Raw genomic sequence first — 17,588 nt, forward strand, 5'->3', positions numbered from 1 at the left:
GACAATGCCATGTGGGCCACTGTCAGAGTCAGCACTTGGCAGAAATAGGTCAAACTACCTCCTAAGCATGAAAACACAATTAGAGGTATCACAGGCATAAAGGCATTGCACATTACGCATAAATCACATTTGGCATTAGGTAATCACTATCACAGACACAGTAAACCATCACCCTGCGCAAGATCACAGTAGGTTCTGACCCCAGGCCAACTGGCCATCAGTAGGGCTCAAACACCCTTTGTCCAACAGTGAGGGTTGGTTGCGCACCCCAAAAGAGCAGGCCTAAACGTAGCAGCAGCCCACTACTTGCTGGGCAGCTGTGAGGTAGAAATGAGGCCTGGGCTCTCAGTAGCCCTTTAAATAAATGTGCCAAACGTAGGAGCCATCTGGCTCTGAAACTAAAGGTCCCCAAGTACTGGGGAAAGGCCACTGGCCCCTCTGGGGCTCTTAAAACAAAGAGGTCACCTGTTAGGGCCACCCTGGGCTCTTAGAAAAGAACCTGGCCCCAGAGTTCCACATTGCAGCTGCCCACTACCATCCTGGGCAGCTGCTACTACAGGGGAAGAGAGCCGTGCTACCCCCACCTTTCCCATGGCCTCTCACCTGGGGGGCGCTTTCTTCGTGGCCGGGACACGGCCCGCCTGTCTCCTTCCTTCGATGGGGCAGCAGGAGTCTCCTTCCTTCGCTCGGCTTCTCTCCCCATCAGCGGGGTGGCGCCCACAGGGCTCCGACTCTTGGGACCACGGGCGGGGCTCCCTCCGATACACAGCGGTCCCGCCTACCTCAGTCCAGGCTTCCTTTTCACACCGGAGTGCGGGGTGGGCTCCCGTCATCTTCCGACTTTCCTATTGGGCCACGCTGTGATTGGGCGGCCTCCACAGCTTCCGGGTGGCCCGCCCCCAACCAGGCAACGGCGCCTGTCTTCCGGTTACACGCCGATAGCGGCCCGGAGGAAACTTTTGAAAAGCGGCTTGGGCCACAGCGGTGGTTCTGTTAGTGGCGGCAAGTTGCGGGGTGGGCACCCGTTCTTTAAATAAAAGCGAATGCGCCCATAACGCGGGGTGGGTCCCTGCTAAGTATACAAATAACACTCCACCAGGCAGAGACGCGGGGTGGGCACTCGCTTTCGAGCAGAACATGGGGCAATCCCCAGGCAGCCTCTCCGGGCTGCAATCCACGTACAGGAGCGTCCTCCAAGCGCCAGGGCCCCCAACTCAGCAACAGGTCAGAGGGTCAAGCTGGACAACACACAAGCGCTGCTCCCACGAATCACAGTGTTCCTCAGTAAGCGTGTAGCGCTTTTCAGTCAGAATCCAGGAAGGCCCTCAGACCATAGAAGAAGAATGGAGAATGGAGTGCTCTTGCCAGAAATAAAGGGCAAAGCGCCCCTCTAAATAAAGACACAGGTTGGGGGGCACAAGGCTGGGCTCAGGCAGGCCAGCACACAGGGCCCTCCATCAGGGAGGCAGTCCGTTGTGGTGGTTCCTCCTGGAGCTCAGCAGCAGCAGCCCCCTACCGTCAGGCTCAGCACCTCAGAACCCCTTTACCTGGGGTCACAGCCCCTTCTTATATACACAACACTCCCTTTGTCTAAGGCTGTTGGGCAGGGGGAGAACCAGATGCAACTGATTCTGTAGCACTTTGTTGTGCTGAGCCCCTCTCCCTATCCACTGGCCAGGCTAGGGACATCAGACGCACCACAGGGGGTGGAGCCAGCATTGTGGAGGGAAGGCACAGCCCTATTCAGGTCCCAGGTGCAACTCCTCTCTGCCATCAACATGCAGATCTCTCCATTCACCACCGGGCAGACCCATCCTGACTCCTGGAGCCAGACACACCAGCCAGCCCCAGCAAATTACAGCCAGACAGGCAATTCCCATTCACTGCACACAGACATACCAACTTCTTGAAGTGGCACTTCTACACTAGCCATATTAAATCTGCACACACCATTGCGCAGTATTTAATCTCACGAGTTTACACATACCAAACTCGACCCTGCACTCCCCACACATCAGGAACTACCATGGACACACATATGCCCATGCTTTCCTATGGGAGGGCAGGCCAATCTCATCACCTGCACTCAGAGTGCGCACGCACTTTACACTGGGATGCAGTGGTAAAGTGCGCAGAAGCCCAAAACCAACTAACATTCGGTCACATTTAAAAGTAAAAGGTTTAGGGGTGAACCTGCCAAAATGGCCAAGTCCAACACAGACCCTGATAAGTTGGTCCCCTCACAAGTACCTGAAATCGCCAGCACACCGATCGTGTGTGTGGCCGTCTGAAGAATACACTATTGAAAGTGACTTTCGGGATTAACGGGCTATGGCCTGATATGGATATGTTAGGAAGACATACAATAGCTCTACAACCGCTACTACATATGATTATTGATTTATGATTTAAACTCAGGATTGTTTTGAGTTCACAACAGATCACCACCCGTTTGAAGTACCCGATATGCCTCTGAGCCTATGACTACGATATTGCCATTACGCCTCGAAAAAGTCTGAATAGAGATTTGTACGGACGAAACACGTGTTGGCTTCAATAACTGCTGGGAAGTTCTTATACTACAATAAAAAGAACTTTTCAATGGAAGATGCTTGTGGATTATCTTTGAAAACATCTACAAGATTGGAATATATCACACTCGCTGCATGACCCTAGGGAGTTATTACTATATGTTATAAAATGTAAATATCCAATACCCTTAATTTTGGATTTATTGCAACTGATAAGGGTGTGCTGTAACAAGCTTCTTTGTTAATGTTTATGTGCATGTTTCTTGGAACCTGCTGATAGCACTATTGGGTAGTAGGTGCTGTAGCTATATGAGCACACCAATATTTCTACAATTGATTACTATTCATGCTTGTACTTGCTATATGCTACATTTTGTTAATTTGATGTGCGTTTTTTCCCTGAAGGGGACACTACTACCTATTGTTTGATTGTCAGTATAATAAAGTTAATAAAGTTATCTAAACCAAGAAACCAGACAAAAAAGTTCCTTCTTGGACTTTTATACAATATTTATTACAAATCCAATTCATTGGTAAAGTCTGTTTTGTAACACATATTTCACAAAAGGTACTTTTGGAATATTATCTTCAACATGCCTTAAGATTCTTGACACCCATTTGCCTGAACTTCCAACTGTCACCCAGGAGCTGAATAGCTCCTTGATTATATGTAAATTAGCTCCCCAGAGCTAAAGCAAAGACCTTGGGTGTAGGGAGAAGTTGACCTTCCCCAGACAGGATAGCTTGGAGGCTGTGCTCTGCTTTCTTCATTTCTTCGGGGGATTATTACTCTGTCAATGGTAGATGTATCCTTCTCCTGGGCCTGCTAACCTTTTTCCTAACTAGCCAGACAAGGACCAATGTCAGTGGGAGAGGATCTGTCTAAGAACATGTTTTCTTTTGAGTGACCACAGGGGAGGGTTTGCTCATTTCCTTGGCCAAACCTCTAGGGTGGACAGGAGCATCTTTGCATTCTGCAGTAGGGAGAAAAGATTCTGTTATTTTGGATTTAGGTAGAGAGAGAGACACGTGTTTGTTTGCGTTGGGGCACACAGGAACATCTTCAAAAGTAAGTATGGTTACCCCAGGGAACATTTTCCTTCTTGGTTAGAGAGGGGCCAGAAGTCACCACACCCACATGCTAGAGCCAGGAATTAATGTGACATCCCTGGGCACCCTCTTCAGAACACTACTGGACCTTTGATAGACAGAAGAAGGACTCCATCGGCTGTTGTGACCTGCAAGGAGGACTGAAAAGCTGGACCTGCTCTCACTTGTACCCAGAAAAAGATATATAGACTCAGAGGGTCAGTTGGTTGAACTTGTGTAAGCTACAGGGACACAAGCTGCTAGAAGATCACTTTCCTGAAAGAGCTCAACTGACCAGTTTCAACCTTTCTTGACCCTGCTGATGGCTTCTGTTCGAGTGAGTCCTGACCCCAAGTGCTATTCTTGAGGTTTTGGAACCATTGGCTGCTGTTAAAGTATACTCATCCACGCCAAACTGCAAAAGCTGGGAACTTTTCGCCAACTTTCTGCCTGATGAACAGACAGAGATCGGGGTCACAGTTGCAGCCACAGTCATGGATGTAAAATCTACGGTCAGCCTAAAGTTTCTGGTTTGCCCCACCAGATGAAAACCCCCTTCCAGAAAATGTTCTAACTCCAAACATAGGGGGGCATCACAACCACGGACGGACTACAGTCCGTCGCCGTTGGGAAGAGGGACCGCCCACCTACAAGGCGGCGGTACCACAGGGGGTATTACAAATCGATGCCACGGTGGTGGTCGCATCTGTTATATCTGCTATATGTTTACTTTTCCCTGCACTACGTGGCAGGCATCTCGCGGTGCCTGCCACATGGTGCAGGGAAATGTAGTGGGCACCATAGGTGCCCACCAAGTGCAAAAACAAACTTCCCCTGGTCAAGAGGGGCCCGCAATGGGCACACAAATCGATCCTGGCCAGCCTTTCTATGGCAGGTGAACCACCACAGAAAGGCTGATGGGGATCCAGCATCATAATCACACCAGCAGTGCCTGCTAGGCACTGCCAGTGTGCATTGTATGCTGAGGGCCTCCCCCACCCTGGCGGGCTCTACGAGCCTGTCGGATTACTGTCCCAATTCTGGTGGTCGGAGTTCCCGACCAACATGATCCCACCCGCTATCATAATATGGCGGGAGGGAAACCGCCACAAGATGGATGTGAACCCGCCACTGGCAGCATACCAGTGGGGGGTTCACTGCAATCATAATCAGCCCCATAGAGCGCTTTGTCATAACCAGTGCTGAACAGCATCTGATCAGTGTTGAGGCATTCTTGGTCATGGACTACATACTTCGCCCGCTCAGAGATTTCCCGCCAAGCGTCGCTTTAGATGAAGCGAGAAGCTTGCCCCACTGATGACTCATGAACAACAACTTTCTCTTTATATAAGTTATAAGTCCAAAGGCTACTCGTCGATTGGAACAAGCCAGACCTCGTAGGCAGCCAGTGATCCATTGAAGTCAGAATAAACATATCTTTATCCCGGTCTAGGATTTCTAATTGCTCATGGTCCATGACTTTTGACTCTAATTTAAAATTGAAACTTTACAAAATTCATATCTCTGGTGACCCTTGTTGGATTTTTGTTGTTTTGGAGTCATTTTGTTCCATACCATATTGTCTAATTTTATAAATTGGAGTAGAATTCTTTTTGTATTATGTTTTCTACATTTGACCTGTTTTGTAACTTCTAAATGCTTTACACATTTTCTTAAGTAAAGCCTGTCAGCTCTGTGCCTTTTCTATCAGGAGGTGAGAGTAGTTTTAAATTACTGAAACTTTTATAGAACCTATTAAGAACAGTGACAATATTACGTGCAACTTAAATGTCACTTTCCCACATCTCTTACATATATGCTCGACTTAAAACAATCTTTGTTTTCTATTTTTTCCCATTACTGGCAAAGTCAGTAGAGTGGACTTTAATGTGACAAACTGCATTTATCAATGCAGCACATGTGAGTAGCCTTTTTGAATGCCTGTGCTTAGGTATGTTGTACAGAAAGGCCAGCACGTTTGTTTTCCAATGATTGTTTTTTCTTTCATTCCGATACAGAAGTAACCAGGGACTAATGAATGATTCTAGTATCAGACACAAGCTTTAAGACAGTGAAATGCATCATGTGCAACCACGTATCCTTGAAAAGCGAATCTAACTGATTAGCCTTGGAAAGTTTTCAGTTTATGTGACCAAATACAGCTGTAATGTTGAAGAAAAATATAACGATTATTTAACATCTCAGGTTCTGACATTGAACATTTTGAACTAGAAAGCGGATAGATATAGACTAGATTTCAACCTTACTTGTATGTATTGCATAACCAACTACAATTCGCTTTTGTCATTAAGTTGCTTTCTCAATTGCTGACTGATGCTTTTAAATGCTTTTAAATGCATTTTTCTAAGTTGCATGTTACACACACACATGTCTTTTGGTCATGTGTGTGTGTAACATCTGTGTAATTTTACATTTCAGGGGTGTTACAGGGTGTCCTTTGGACACCCCTGCACCCTTGAAATCGCAATCTCATTCGCGATTAGCTAATTGCTAATCGCAAATAAGGAATGACTCCCCATGTATTCCTATGGGCCTTTAGGCCCATAGGAATGAATGGGGAGTTATTCTTTATTTGCGATTAGCAATTAGCTAATCGCAAATAAGGAATCTGTAGGAATCGCAATAAATATTGCGAATCCTACATGAATCCCGTTTTGCAAGTCTGGAATAGCGATTCCTTATGAATCGCTATTTCAGACTCGCAAAACTTCACAATGATGAATCTGGCCGAATGTCTCTCCTTTCCTGTAGCAATAGGCCAAAACCCCTTGAAGTTATGTTAATGAAAGATTTTCTATCACTTGCCGACTGAGTCTGAACTTGACCCACTGTAAGTAAGGCTTAGGTAGATTGCCAATAACTTGTTGTCCCCCCCACATTCCACGTTCTGCACAGGAACACCCACAACCTCACACCAACATTCCAGATCAAAACATCCACATATTACTTGAATATCCTAAAAAGTTTAGGAATGTATTTTGGCCACATTTGGAAAAGTTTACCATGTGTTACTCATCAATGGACTTTATTCATAAATGGAGAGTGAGAATTTAAAGGATTTTCAACTCTGGTAAGATCTTAAAAGGTGTATTTAGAGAAGAAAGACATTGCTTTGAAAACCTAGGAGTTAAACCTGTTCCACAAGGCCCTTTATGCTCTGCAATGTCTAATATGATTTTAATTGCCAACATTGTAAACTTCTCAGGGGTGACTGTACGCTCCCCAGATTGTTGCTTCTGGCATTCTGGCATGGCCGTGTCTGTTAGCTCCCTTTAAAGCTACTATATACTCTCTGCCCCTATTCTGGCCTTGAGACTCAATTTCCTCTCTCCTCTATAGAGAGCTTGAGCTAATGAGACGTGCACAGGGATCACTGAGCATCCAAGTGAGAACATTGAAGCAGAGATCAGAAACTTTGGTAGGTGTAGGTGATCCTCTGCTCATGCATTGTCCAGAGCCTGGGATATGATGTTCCCTGCTAACCTATGGTCTGCTTTGGCTGCTTTGCAGAGTAAGACATGCAAAATGTCCAGCTTATATATATTGATGAACCATGCCATGCGGCCACACTGCAGCCAGGCATGTGTGATTAACCTTGGATGTGTCTGCAAGTAAGCAAAGCCAAGTGTGGTCACAAAGCAATTCTGCACACAGACACCCTTATGATCATGCAAGATCAAGCCAGTACTTCTCTCAATATGAAATAAATGGGCTTGTAAGATCCCAGGTTGTTTGCTTTGAACATTTATTTAACTCTGATGTTCGCTGCAGCTTGCATTGGTATAATTCTGGGTTGTTCGGGAAGAGTACGGCAAGGGGACATCGAGTGATGTCAAAATATAAATAGCTTGGATCTTTCATTACACCATGGATCAACGTATTGCTTCTATAGTTCTATCAAATCTATTGCAGTACTGAGGAGAGAATTCGAACAGCAATTTTCATGGTTCCCAAAGCGCACAGAATAACGTTTCTTTTTCTCGCTTTTTCTCTCTAGAATGGTAAAATGTCAGATGGTACATATATTATTCTTTGAAACATGAAAGAGATTACCTGTGAGCAGGAATTTTGTGCTCTCCGGCAATAAGTAGGACATCGCAGAGCTGCTTTTGCTGGAGGTAATTTTCCATCTTACGAAATGTCTGTTCTGCATGATTTGTGGACTGGAAGTACTCATCCGAGCCATTTGAGTTCATTCTACTAGGCGAACAGCTTGTCACTGGTAATCTGCGAAAAGAAAGAGAGAGCTGACATCAGCTTCGAGTATTTAAACATTTATTGGTTGGCGATAAATGTATAAACACATCCGCGTCACTCATCCACGAGGCCATTTACCATGCCTTGCGGTTTGTCTCTTCCCAACGACGAATTAGACAAAATATCACAAGACGTGCCACCTCAGAGACCAGTAGGAAAATACGTTCTTAATTTCGTTGCTAATGTGATATCAAGTTTTTAGATTTAACCCAAAAAGCAGCCAGCAAAGAGTAAGGCAAGTCAACCGCATGCTCAGTTATTTATCGATCAAAAGTATGACATAAGCAAGGCCTGACGTATTCCATAACATAGACCAATAGCAGGGCAAGCTTTTTCTTGATAGTACCCTAGCAGAACCTATCTGTGTTCACAGGTCAGTCCATGTGGCTGGTTGTGTCACACAGTGACTGACTTCTGAACACACACCTATCCTCCACTCCTCTCACACCTCACCGAATAACCCACAGGTGTTGTTAAGGGGCGGGGAAGAGATTTTAACTGGTGTGGAGCTGGGGCTGAGAATGAGATGTGAGCAGGGCTTCAAGTGGGATAAAAAAATGGGGGGAGGGTCTCTCAAATTAAGGGCATGGTTTAAAAACTCTGTGCACCACTCTGAAAGTTGGCGCAGTGAGTGTGAGTCCAACTCTTCTATTCCGAAAGGCTGGCCCCTGGCACTAGCAATGTGTCGATAATATATTACATTGTTTATATCTAGTTGAATAAAAAAAACATATTGAAACAGATACATATACATACAAGGTAATTCAAATGAAAACAACAACTTTGACTTAAATGCTATGCTATTTTAGAAGGGTCAGCACATATCAGTATTAACCACAAACCAACACACCCACTCCCAAACACATTAAGCCACAACTTCTGAGTAAAGATTAGGCAGTTTGTTTTCAGGCAGTGCTTTATCCAAATCATAGAAAATCGATGAATGAACACAAATCCATGAAAGACACAGGGTTCACTATCAATGCTACAGGGTTTTATGATAGAAGCAAAAATGACTTTACCACCTGCACCTCTACCACGCAGACCAACCACGAATGCGTCTTAACAACACATTCCTTTACCACACATGCCTTTACCATGAAATTTCGTGGTATAGGCGTGAATGGTAAAAGGGTATATGTTGCTAAGCTGCCAATACCCCATTTCCGCTGAACCGCCCCGCACTCCTGCCCCAACCCCTTCCCCTGCACTAAAACCGTCCCCACCCCAAAACTAAAAACAACCCTACCTAACCGATCCCCTCCTTCTGCCCTTAGGTCTAAACCCCTACACTATCCCGACCCCCGTTCCCCTGCCATCCCTTACACTACCTCAACCCCTCCTTCTGCCCTAAAACCTACCCCAACCCCCTAATCCAACTACCCTGCCTCCGCCCGAACCTACCCTGAAACCCAGCCCTAAAAATTACCCCAACTATCCATTCACATCCCACTGCCCTAAGGTGTAAAACCCTACACTACCCAACCCCCATGCTGCTCCTTAAATTACCCTAACCCCTTCCACTGCCCTTAAACCAACCTGACCTCTGCCCTAAAAACTAAGCTAACTACTAATTCTCCTCCCACTGACCTGAGGCCAAAAACCCTGCACCCTAACCTACGTAGCCCCAACCTCCCGTCCCCCCTGCACTGTCCCTTAGACAACCCCAACCACTTCAACTGCCCTAAAACCTACCCCAACTCCCTCTCAGCCATAAAAACTACCCCAACTACCCATTTCCCTCTTACTGTGCGAAGGCCTAAAACCCTACACCCTAACTTACACTACCCTTCCCTCCTCCCTCCCCCTGCGCTATCTCTTAAACTACCCCAAACCCTTCAACTGCTCTAAAACCTACCCTGACCCCACCGCCCTAAAAACAACCCCAACTATTCATTCCCCTCCCACGGCCCTAAGGCCTAACCCTACACTACCCCGCCCCCGCCAGGCACTCTCCCTTAAACTATCCCAAAACCTTCCAATGCCCTAAAACCTACCCCAACTCCACTTACCTCACTATGTCTTCCTGCGTCTTTCAGCCTTCACTGTCTTCCATCTCTGTAGCAGATAGAATATGAACTGCCTTAATCACGCATATGCATGGTTACGGCATATGCGTGCTTAAGGCAAGCATGGTAGAGCTTGCATAGTCAGAACACGCGTGGTTCAGACCGCAGTGTTCTGTTTGCCATGCTACATGGAGGAAAAATGTCTCACAACAGATTGAAAGGATATTTGTTCTTCTTTATGGCACTATATTGATAGAGGTAATCACTTTGAGGTGTGAAGAAGAACCACAGATCTTCAAGCCGTAATTGCAAAACTGTCTGGTTGTAGAAATTATCATTATTAACAATGTCAAACAGCAGCTACCAGTGATAGCATACATTACATCACACACCCTCTGAAACTCAAACACACCACTACCAAACGTTTAAGAAAAAAACTAAAACGCTTGATGTAAACCCTGACTTCCAAATTGACAGATTAACCCAGTATTTAATGTGATCTCCTGTATCTGTGGAATTCTCCTAACCCCTGTAGCTTTGTTGCTATCTTATACCAGTGATTCAGGAATGCCATCTGCTATATTTTGGATTCTTGTGTATCTAAAGCAGAACAAATTAGCTCATACAGAACTCGAATCTTTTTTTTAGCTATCTCTAGAAGTGTAAGGATCGAATATCACAGAAATAAACGGATATCCGGGAGCTCTGTTTAGCTTTTTTCCTTGTCACTGCTTCCTGGGCCCCTCATACGAGGACTAGCAATGCCATTATTTCAACTACCGAGAGGCAAATTACTAGTAGGACCTGCTAACCTTGGCTACCCCTAATTGACCTCCATGGTGGTAAGAGTAATGGTGGTAAGAGTTTAATGACGGATATTTTCCAGATAGGTCGCCCAACGTCACCCTGAGTGGGAAGGGTATACTCAGACATGGGTCCCGTGCTCTCCACACCACTGGAGTCAAGCTTTCCTGGCTGATGATGGCTGATAGCCATAATCGGTCCTAGGATACTTGATTCCGGTCCAGGGAAGACATGGCTTGGCAGTTCAGGCTGGACTGTCCCCATGAGGCACAGGGTCAAGGCTGATTTGCATATGGCCATGTCTGAACTGGGGTGGTGTGGAGTGCAAAAAACGATGGATTTAGGCCCAGATATTTGTACTTGGGTGAATGTATGACATTGTTCTGCATTCTGTCCATCAACTGTTGTTTTTGCATTAGTCACCCTGAGTGGGAAGGGTATGCTCAGACGTGACTCCCGTGCTCTCCACACCACTGGAGTCAAGCTTTCCTGGCTGATGACGACTGATAGCCAGAAACCGGTCCTAGGATGCTTGATTCCGGTCCAGGGAAGACATGACTTGGCAGTTCGGCCTGGACTGTTCCCATGAGGCACAGGGTCAAGGCTGATTTGCATATGGCCATGTCTGAACTGGGGTGGTGTGGAGTGCAAAAAAACGATGGATTTAGGCCCAGATCTCTGTACTGGGGTAAGTGTATGACATTGTTCTGCATTCTGTCCATCAGCTGTTGTTTTTGCAATTACATTTACAACCTAGCACACCTTTACTTTGATTTGTGGACAGTATAGAGTGAGTAGTTTGTAACTTCATGTGCATGCACAGTTTTAATTTAGAGGAGCACACATTACTGGTAATATGGCTAGTTTTCTTTTTTTAACTATCTTTTACCCCAGCCTCTCCCTCTACACTTTCCTCTGAACATCTTTTCATATATATTCTCCCTTTGCTTCGGTAGCGTTTCTTGGCGAATCTTGGTTATCATGGTTGACTGTGTGGGGTATCATGAATATGAAGCAAATACATTTCTGCAAAGTGTGCTGATAATACATAACTAACTAAGCAAATTACGGAAAACTATGCAGATCAGAGTGTGTGTCAGTTAATGTGAACTTAGAAAAGTCATGAAATATAGAAATTAGTGTACCTCAAATCTTACCACTCTTGAAATTATTTGTTGGAATTATCAGAAGTGGCAACATACATGTTATCTGCAGCAAATTAAATATTGTATCACCAATGCCAAGATTTGATTTGACTTTATTTTTAATTTTATATAGCGCTCAAATGCCCTGTGGCATCTTGGCGCTGCTGCTGTCATAGAATGAAAGCGGTGGAGAAAAACAAAGAGAGCTACAGTAGTGACAAAAGAGCCAGGTCTTAAGATATTTCTTAATGGACAATTGGTCTAGACAGTTCTTTTTATTCACGGAAAGAGAATCCATAATTTTTCCGTCCCCAAAAAGAAACTCCTACCTCCTATGATGTTTGTTTGGCCTTGGGCAGCACTTGGAGCTTAACTTCAGTGGATCTGAGCTTCCGGGATGGGGTGTACCAGATTTATCTGTCCTGAAAATAGTGTGCCGATGTTATGCCGTGCATTAAAAGCTATACAGAAAGCCTTAAGTTCTATTATCTTAGACAATGAGAGCCAATGAAGCTTAATCAAGGCATGGGACAGCTACCACTTTTTTGGTATTCCAAACAGGAGATGAGCCAATGTATTCTGGTGCATCTGAAAATTATGGAGGAGTATTTTCTGGATGGCCATAAATAAGGCATTGCTATAGTCACACTTGGCTAAGCTAGCATGGTAACAACAATGTTTTGGAGGTCTGAGGGAATGAAGGGACACATTTTCCTAAGAATTCTTAAGGTAAAAATAGAGATGAAACCAGGGAATTGACCTTATTTTCATAATTGATTTTATTGTCAAAAACAATCCCCAGGTTCTTCACTTTCAGTACTGGTGAGGGAAGTGCCCCCATTTCCTGAGGCTACCAGCTTGGCCAACATAATGAGTTGTCCTTGCCTAGGAGAAGGACCTCCGATTTCCTAGAGTTAAGATTTAAAAAGTTTAGCCTCATCCATCTACTTATCTGAGATAGACAAGCGCTAAATCTTGAGGCAGTGCCTTTTCGGTTACCGGATAGTGATGTCACTATTTAGATATTGTCGACATATCTCTTTCCTGAAAACTGCCTGAGTGGGTGTAGTGACATCATTAACCTCTTTGGATTTTAGGTTTATGTGGAGGATATCTAAGAAAATATGTGTACACTTTGAAATACTTCAGATAAAGGTGAGTAAAATAAAGAAATTGTGTTGCTGCCTAGAGATCATTTGGTGAAACTGATCTGCTGTCTCTCTTCCCCAGCGCCTTAATCTAGTCTTTAGTCTCTTGCTCTATGGAGAGAGAGGGAAGGGGTAAATACCATGGAAAAGGGGGCCATTCAAGAGGAATGAGAAAGTGTGATTCAACCACCATGATATCTATGGTAGCCTGGTATTTTATCGGAGTACATTTTAGAGATAAACGTTTCAGTGAAAGCATGAAACTGAAAAAATACATAATTGGAAAATAACATCTCAGAAATACAAATCAAAGTACTATGTTGTAGTCAGAATTAGGATAATGTGGTGAGGTGTATTTTTAAGGCATGGCATTTACCATGTTTATGTCAGTTTTTTGAGGGGGTTAAGGTCAGGATCAAACATGAGTTTAGGGTAATGGTGATCGTTAGGACCAGACTGTGTTCAATACAAATGTCAGACATGAAATTGTAGACTATTCAAAACAGTTAAGCTCAAAGTGATGACTAGGGTCAAGTTTTGGGTTTTGGGGAGAAAAGGTTATGGTCCAGGTCCTGGCTAGACTAGTGTTATGACAAAACAATGGGTCATGGTTAGGGAAAGTATTAGGCATAAAATCAATGTTTGTGGTTAGCAACCAGAATTCTGGTTGATAATGCAGGCATGATCAACATAATTTCACTTCTGATTTTGCAGTTTTAAATTTTATAATTATTAATTGTAATGAATGTTTGCTCCCACTCTTTCACCTCCAATTAATATCCTGATTTCTAATTGTATGACTCTATTTAGATGCACAAAAATTCCTTCATAAGACAGGAACCTAAACACCGGGCAGTTCCAAAATGTCCACCTGAAGGTAGTGTTATAAGTCTTATTGAGAGGCATGGCAATAGTCATATAATAGGAGTTGATATATGTACCATTGATAATGATTTCCATCATCTTTAGTTATAGTAATTATGGTCAATTGGGTGTAGTCTTCACCCCACTTTCTTTCCATGCCCCTTTTAGCCACCTGGTTCCATTGCCCTGCCAATATAGCTACTGGATTCATGATCTTGGAAAGATCCAACACTATGCCATTCAGAAAATGAGATGGCAAAACAGAGCCATGCAGTTCGTAAGGGGGGCAAAGAAAGGAAGGGGGAGGGGAAAATGGTATTGAGGATAGTGGATGCCAGGTGTTTCAGGTATAAGGAAGGAAACTAAAAATCGAATAGCCCCAATTAGGAGCACAGGTCATCACACACACCAAAGGGTGTCATGCTTCATCATTGGGCAGCTCTTTGTTGGGCCGGTGCACCAATGCCCAACAGGCCCCACAGGGGGCTCTTTGCCGGAGGTTTTCTGTGGTTGCCGACATGAAGCTCGAAAATATTGTGGGGGCTATGTGTAGTGAGTAGAGATGTGAAACAAAAGGTGTGAATTAAAAATAGCTAGATGACTCTCAAAAACACAATTTTATTCACTAGTTTTCTATGCTATTGATAAAAACAACCAACAAAAGTCGTAGCTGAGGAGAGAAAATTATACCTGCTTCAGCTCAGAGTGATATGTGTGGGGTGGATATGGTTGACATGTTTTATGCCCTAAATCACTCGGTTGGATCATGGCATTTCATCAGGACCAGGGGATCCTCATCTACTCTACGGGGACGGTAAGGGTATGTGTAGTAAAAATCACGACCCCTATAGTCTGGACTCGTGTCGTAGTCCTGTGTGAAGGTGAAAATGTGGAAAGAAGGAAAAAATTGCATTATACCTACTTGAGAAAACCTATAGGGGAGGTATTTTAGGCCCCAACAGTGACGTCCAGGATACTTGCAATTTGGCGAGTGAAGAGAAACTCAGTTGGAGGTCCTCTGATGGGCAGGACATACCTCCATCTGGACATCACCGGGGAGCCCTCTAGCTATTTTTTATTCACACCTTTTGTTTCCCATGTGGGGCCCATTGGGCATTGCAGCTCTGGCACAATGAGGGGCTGCCCAACGATGAAGATTGACACCCTTCGAGGTGTGTGAGGGCCCTTACTCCTAATTGGAGCTATTCCATTTTTATTTTCCTTCCTTATACTTGGAACACCTGTACATCCACTATCATCAATCCCCATTTTCCCCTCCCCCTTATCCCTTCCTGTCCTCGCGCCCCTTAGGAACTGCATACCTCTGCTTTTGCCATATCTACTTGAGGCCTGTATGCTGGACCTACCAAGCCCCTTGTCCCTCTTTTTACGGCAAATTCAAAAAATTATGCCATCAAAGAAGGCAATTTTTGTGTCTTTTTGATCACACGTTGTAACACACCACATCTGTGATCCACTACCAGATGAACTACCAGATTAAAGTTGCAGTAATTCTATACACGTGTCATTTTACCACAGATCGTTGTGTTGCAAACTGCACCAAAGTTAATCCTCAAGTGGATTCAAACTAGTTTAGGTGCTATCTTGGATGCTGTGTGTATTTATGACTATATTTTAGAATATCAGAATGATTTAAGTTTTCTGTATACCGATCAAAGCGAAAAACAAATGCCGTTTCACAGTGCTTATTTTGTGCATTCCGAATCCTTCTAACCTTTTAAAATGAAAATAGAAAAAAAGGACGTAAAATCTGAGATCCAGATTGGCTGATTATCCCTGTATTTCATGTGATCACCGGGATCTCTGTCTCTCAGTGCTTAAGTGGAATTCTCTTACCGCAGATTGCCTCATTCATGTCCTATACCAGGGAATCACACGTCTAATCTGGATGCTTTCTATTCCTGTGGTTTTCACACAGAAACACGTGAACTCAAACAGAGCTTACATATTTTTCAGTGTCTGGTATTTTTAGCTGTTACATTTCACACAGACCACAGAGATCATATCCTCAGCCGGCTTCTCTGAATGTAACACGCCTTGAGAAGGAAGAACTACTGAATGACAATTTGAGGCGTGTGAAAACCCATTTGTCATAAAACAGGAAAGGAAGAACCGTAACAAAATGTTACATTATTTGTTGCATTTATTCGAACGCCATTTTATACTGTGTCAAGGAGAAATGTGGGCTTGGTAGGACGAGGACAGAAATAACAGTTATTTCTGTGTTGTAGTTAGCTAATGCAGATTAATTACCTGAAAGCTCAGGAGGACGATGTGCAAATTCACCTACTGTGAACCATGCATGATAATTGCCAGGCTCCTTTTGGCAACAAATGGAAGTCACAGCTGTGTGGAATTCAGCAGCCTGAAATACAGGCTTCAGGAGGCTGGGGGTTCATGTATGCCTAGCTTAACTTTTGTCACAGACAGTAATCAATTCAAAATAATTTTTACTTTCACTTTTTTTTCGATCCATCTCATTTGTTAAATAAGTGAAGGTTCAAAATGAATGCGCTTGCCAGGAATGTTATCACTGGAAACGATTCGAGATAAGGCATTAACTAGAAATTACAATTGTACAGTTCAAATGCATGGTGGTCATTTAAAGGGAAGGAGATTCCTGTAAGAATTATTAAAAGGCTTCACATTTTCAGTTACTGCATTACCAGTTGAAGGTACGACCAAGGATAGGGTCAATTAACAAATCCATCTGCTCTGAAATGTGAAGACACAGTTTCAATGATCCAGTGAAACTGTTTAAATCATGATGGTTGCATTATGATGTGCAGCTGAAAGGCTGCGTGTATGCTTAGCACATGCTTTCCACCCAAAACATTGAAGAAGACTTTGAATGTACATCAAACACTAGTAGTATTCACCCTGGGCTGCAATGCAGTCCATTTATTTTCACAGTGCGACTACAGACCTGGGACAGCCTTATGCAAATCAGCTTTATTTAAGTTTGTTAGAAAATTAGTTCCGGTTGACTGGGGACAAACCCTGGTCAAGCAGTAACAGCAATCCTAGTTAGGGTCAGTCAAAAATGCCCCCGAAATTAACCTGTGCTCCGCTTCTGGGAGTTTGGAACTGAGCTGTTAAGCTTAACTTAAGAGGCAATGTGTAAAGTATCTGTGCGAAACTCCAAATAGTAAAACAGCTCAAACACCACAAATAAAGATTCCACAACAAGTTTGAAAAATAGCTCTTAATTTAATAAATATAACCGGACGATAACAACAAAACTCCAATACGTGGGACCAGAGTTATGAATTTTTAAAGAATAAACTGAAATAAAGGGGTCCATTATGATTGGGGGGGAATGCCACCGCACATATGGTGGTGGCGATCCACCCGCAAAAAACCTCCGCCAGCTCTGAATTCCCCTCCGTCACATTACCATGGGGGGAGCCCGGTGAACGTAAAGTCCGTCCGCCGGTTTTCCACCCGGTCGAGGAGTCGACCGGGCGGAAAAGCGGCTGACATGGTGGCGGTGTCTGGGAGACACCGCCAACCAAACCAGCATTATTGTGGGGACATGCGTTGCCGCCACAGAAAGGCAGGCAGTTTTTGCCATTGGGGGCCCGTAGCAGGCTCCCAGGGATTCTAGGGGGTGGGGGGTGCACAGGTGGGGTACGCACTTCCATGACCAACATGGCAGGCACCGCACGGTACCTGCCACTTTGTGCATGGAACTGCACA

General features: G+C 44.3%; 1 protein-coding gene across 1 annotated transcript in view; it reads right to left on the minus strand.

Moving 5' to 3' along the window:
* KLHL4 (kelch like family member 4) overlaps positions 1-17,588 on the minus strand; it is an 840,437-nt gene that overhangs the window by 387,297 nt on the left and 435,552 nt on the right. The window contains exon 2 of the mRNA XM_086964616.1: positions 7,695-7,868. Coding sequence (XP_086820742.1) covers positions 7,695-7,868 — 174 coding nt within the window. The remainder of the gene's footprint in view (positions 1-7,694; positions 7,869-17,588) is intronic.

This window comes from Lissotriton vulgaris, chromosome 4_1, assembly GCF_964263255.1.
Source record: "Lissotriton vulgaris chromosome 4_1, aLisVul1.2, whole genome shotgun sequence".
Lineage (NCBI taxonomy): Eukaryota > Metazoa > Chordata > Amphibia > Caudata > Salamandridae > Lissotriton > Lissotriton vulgaris.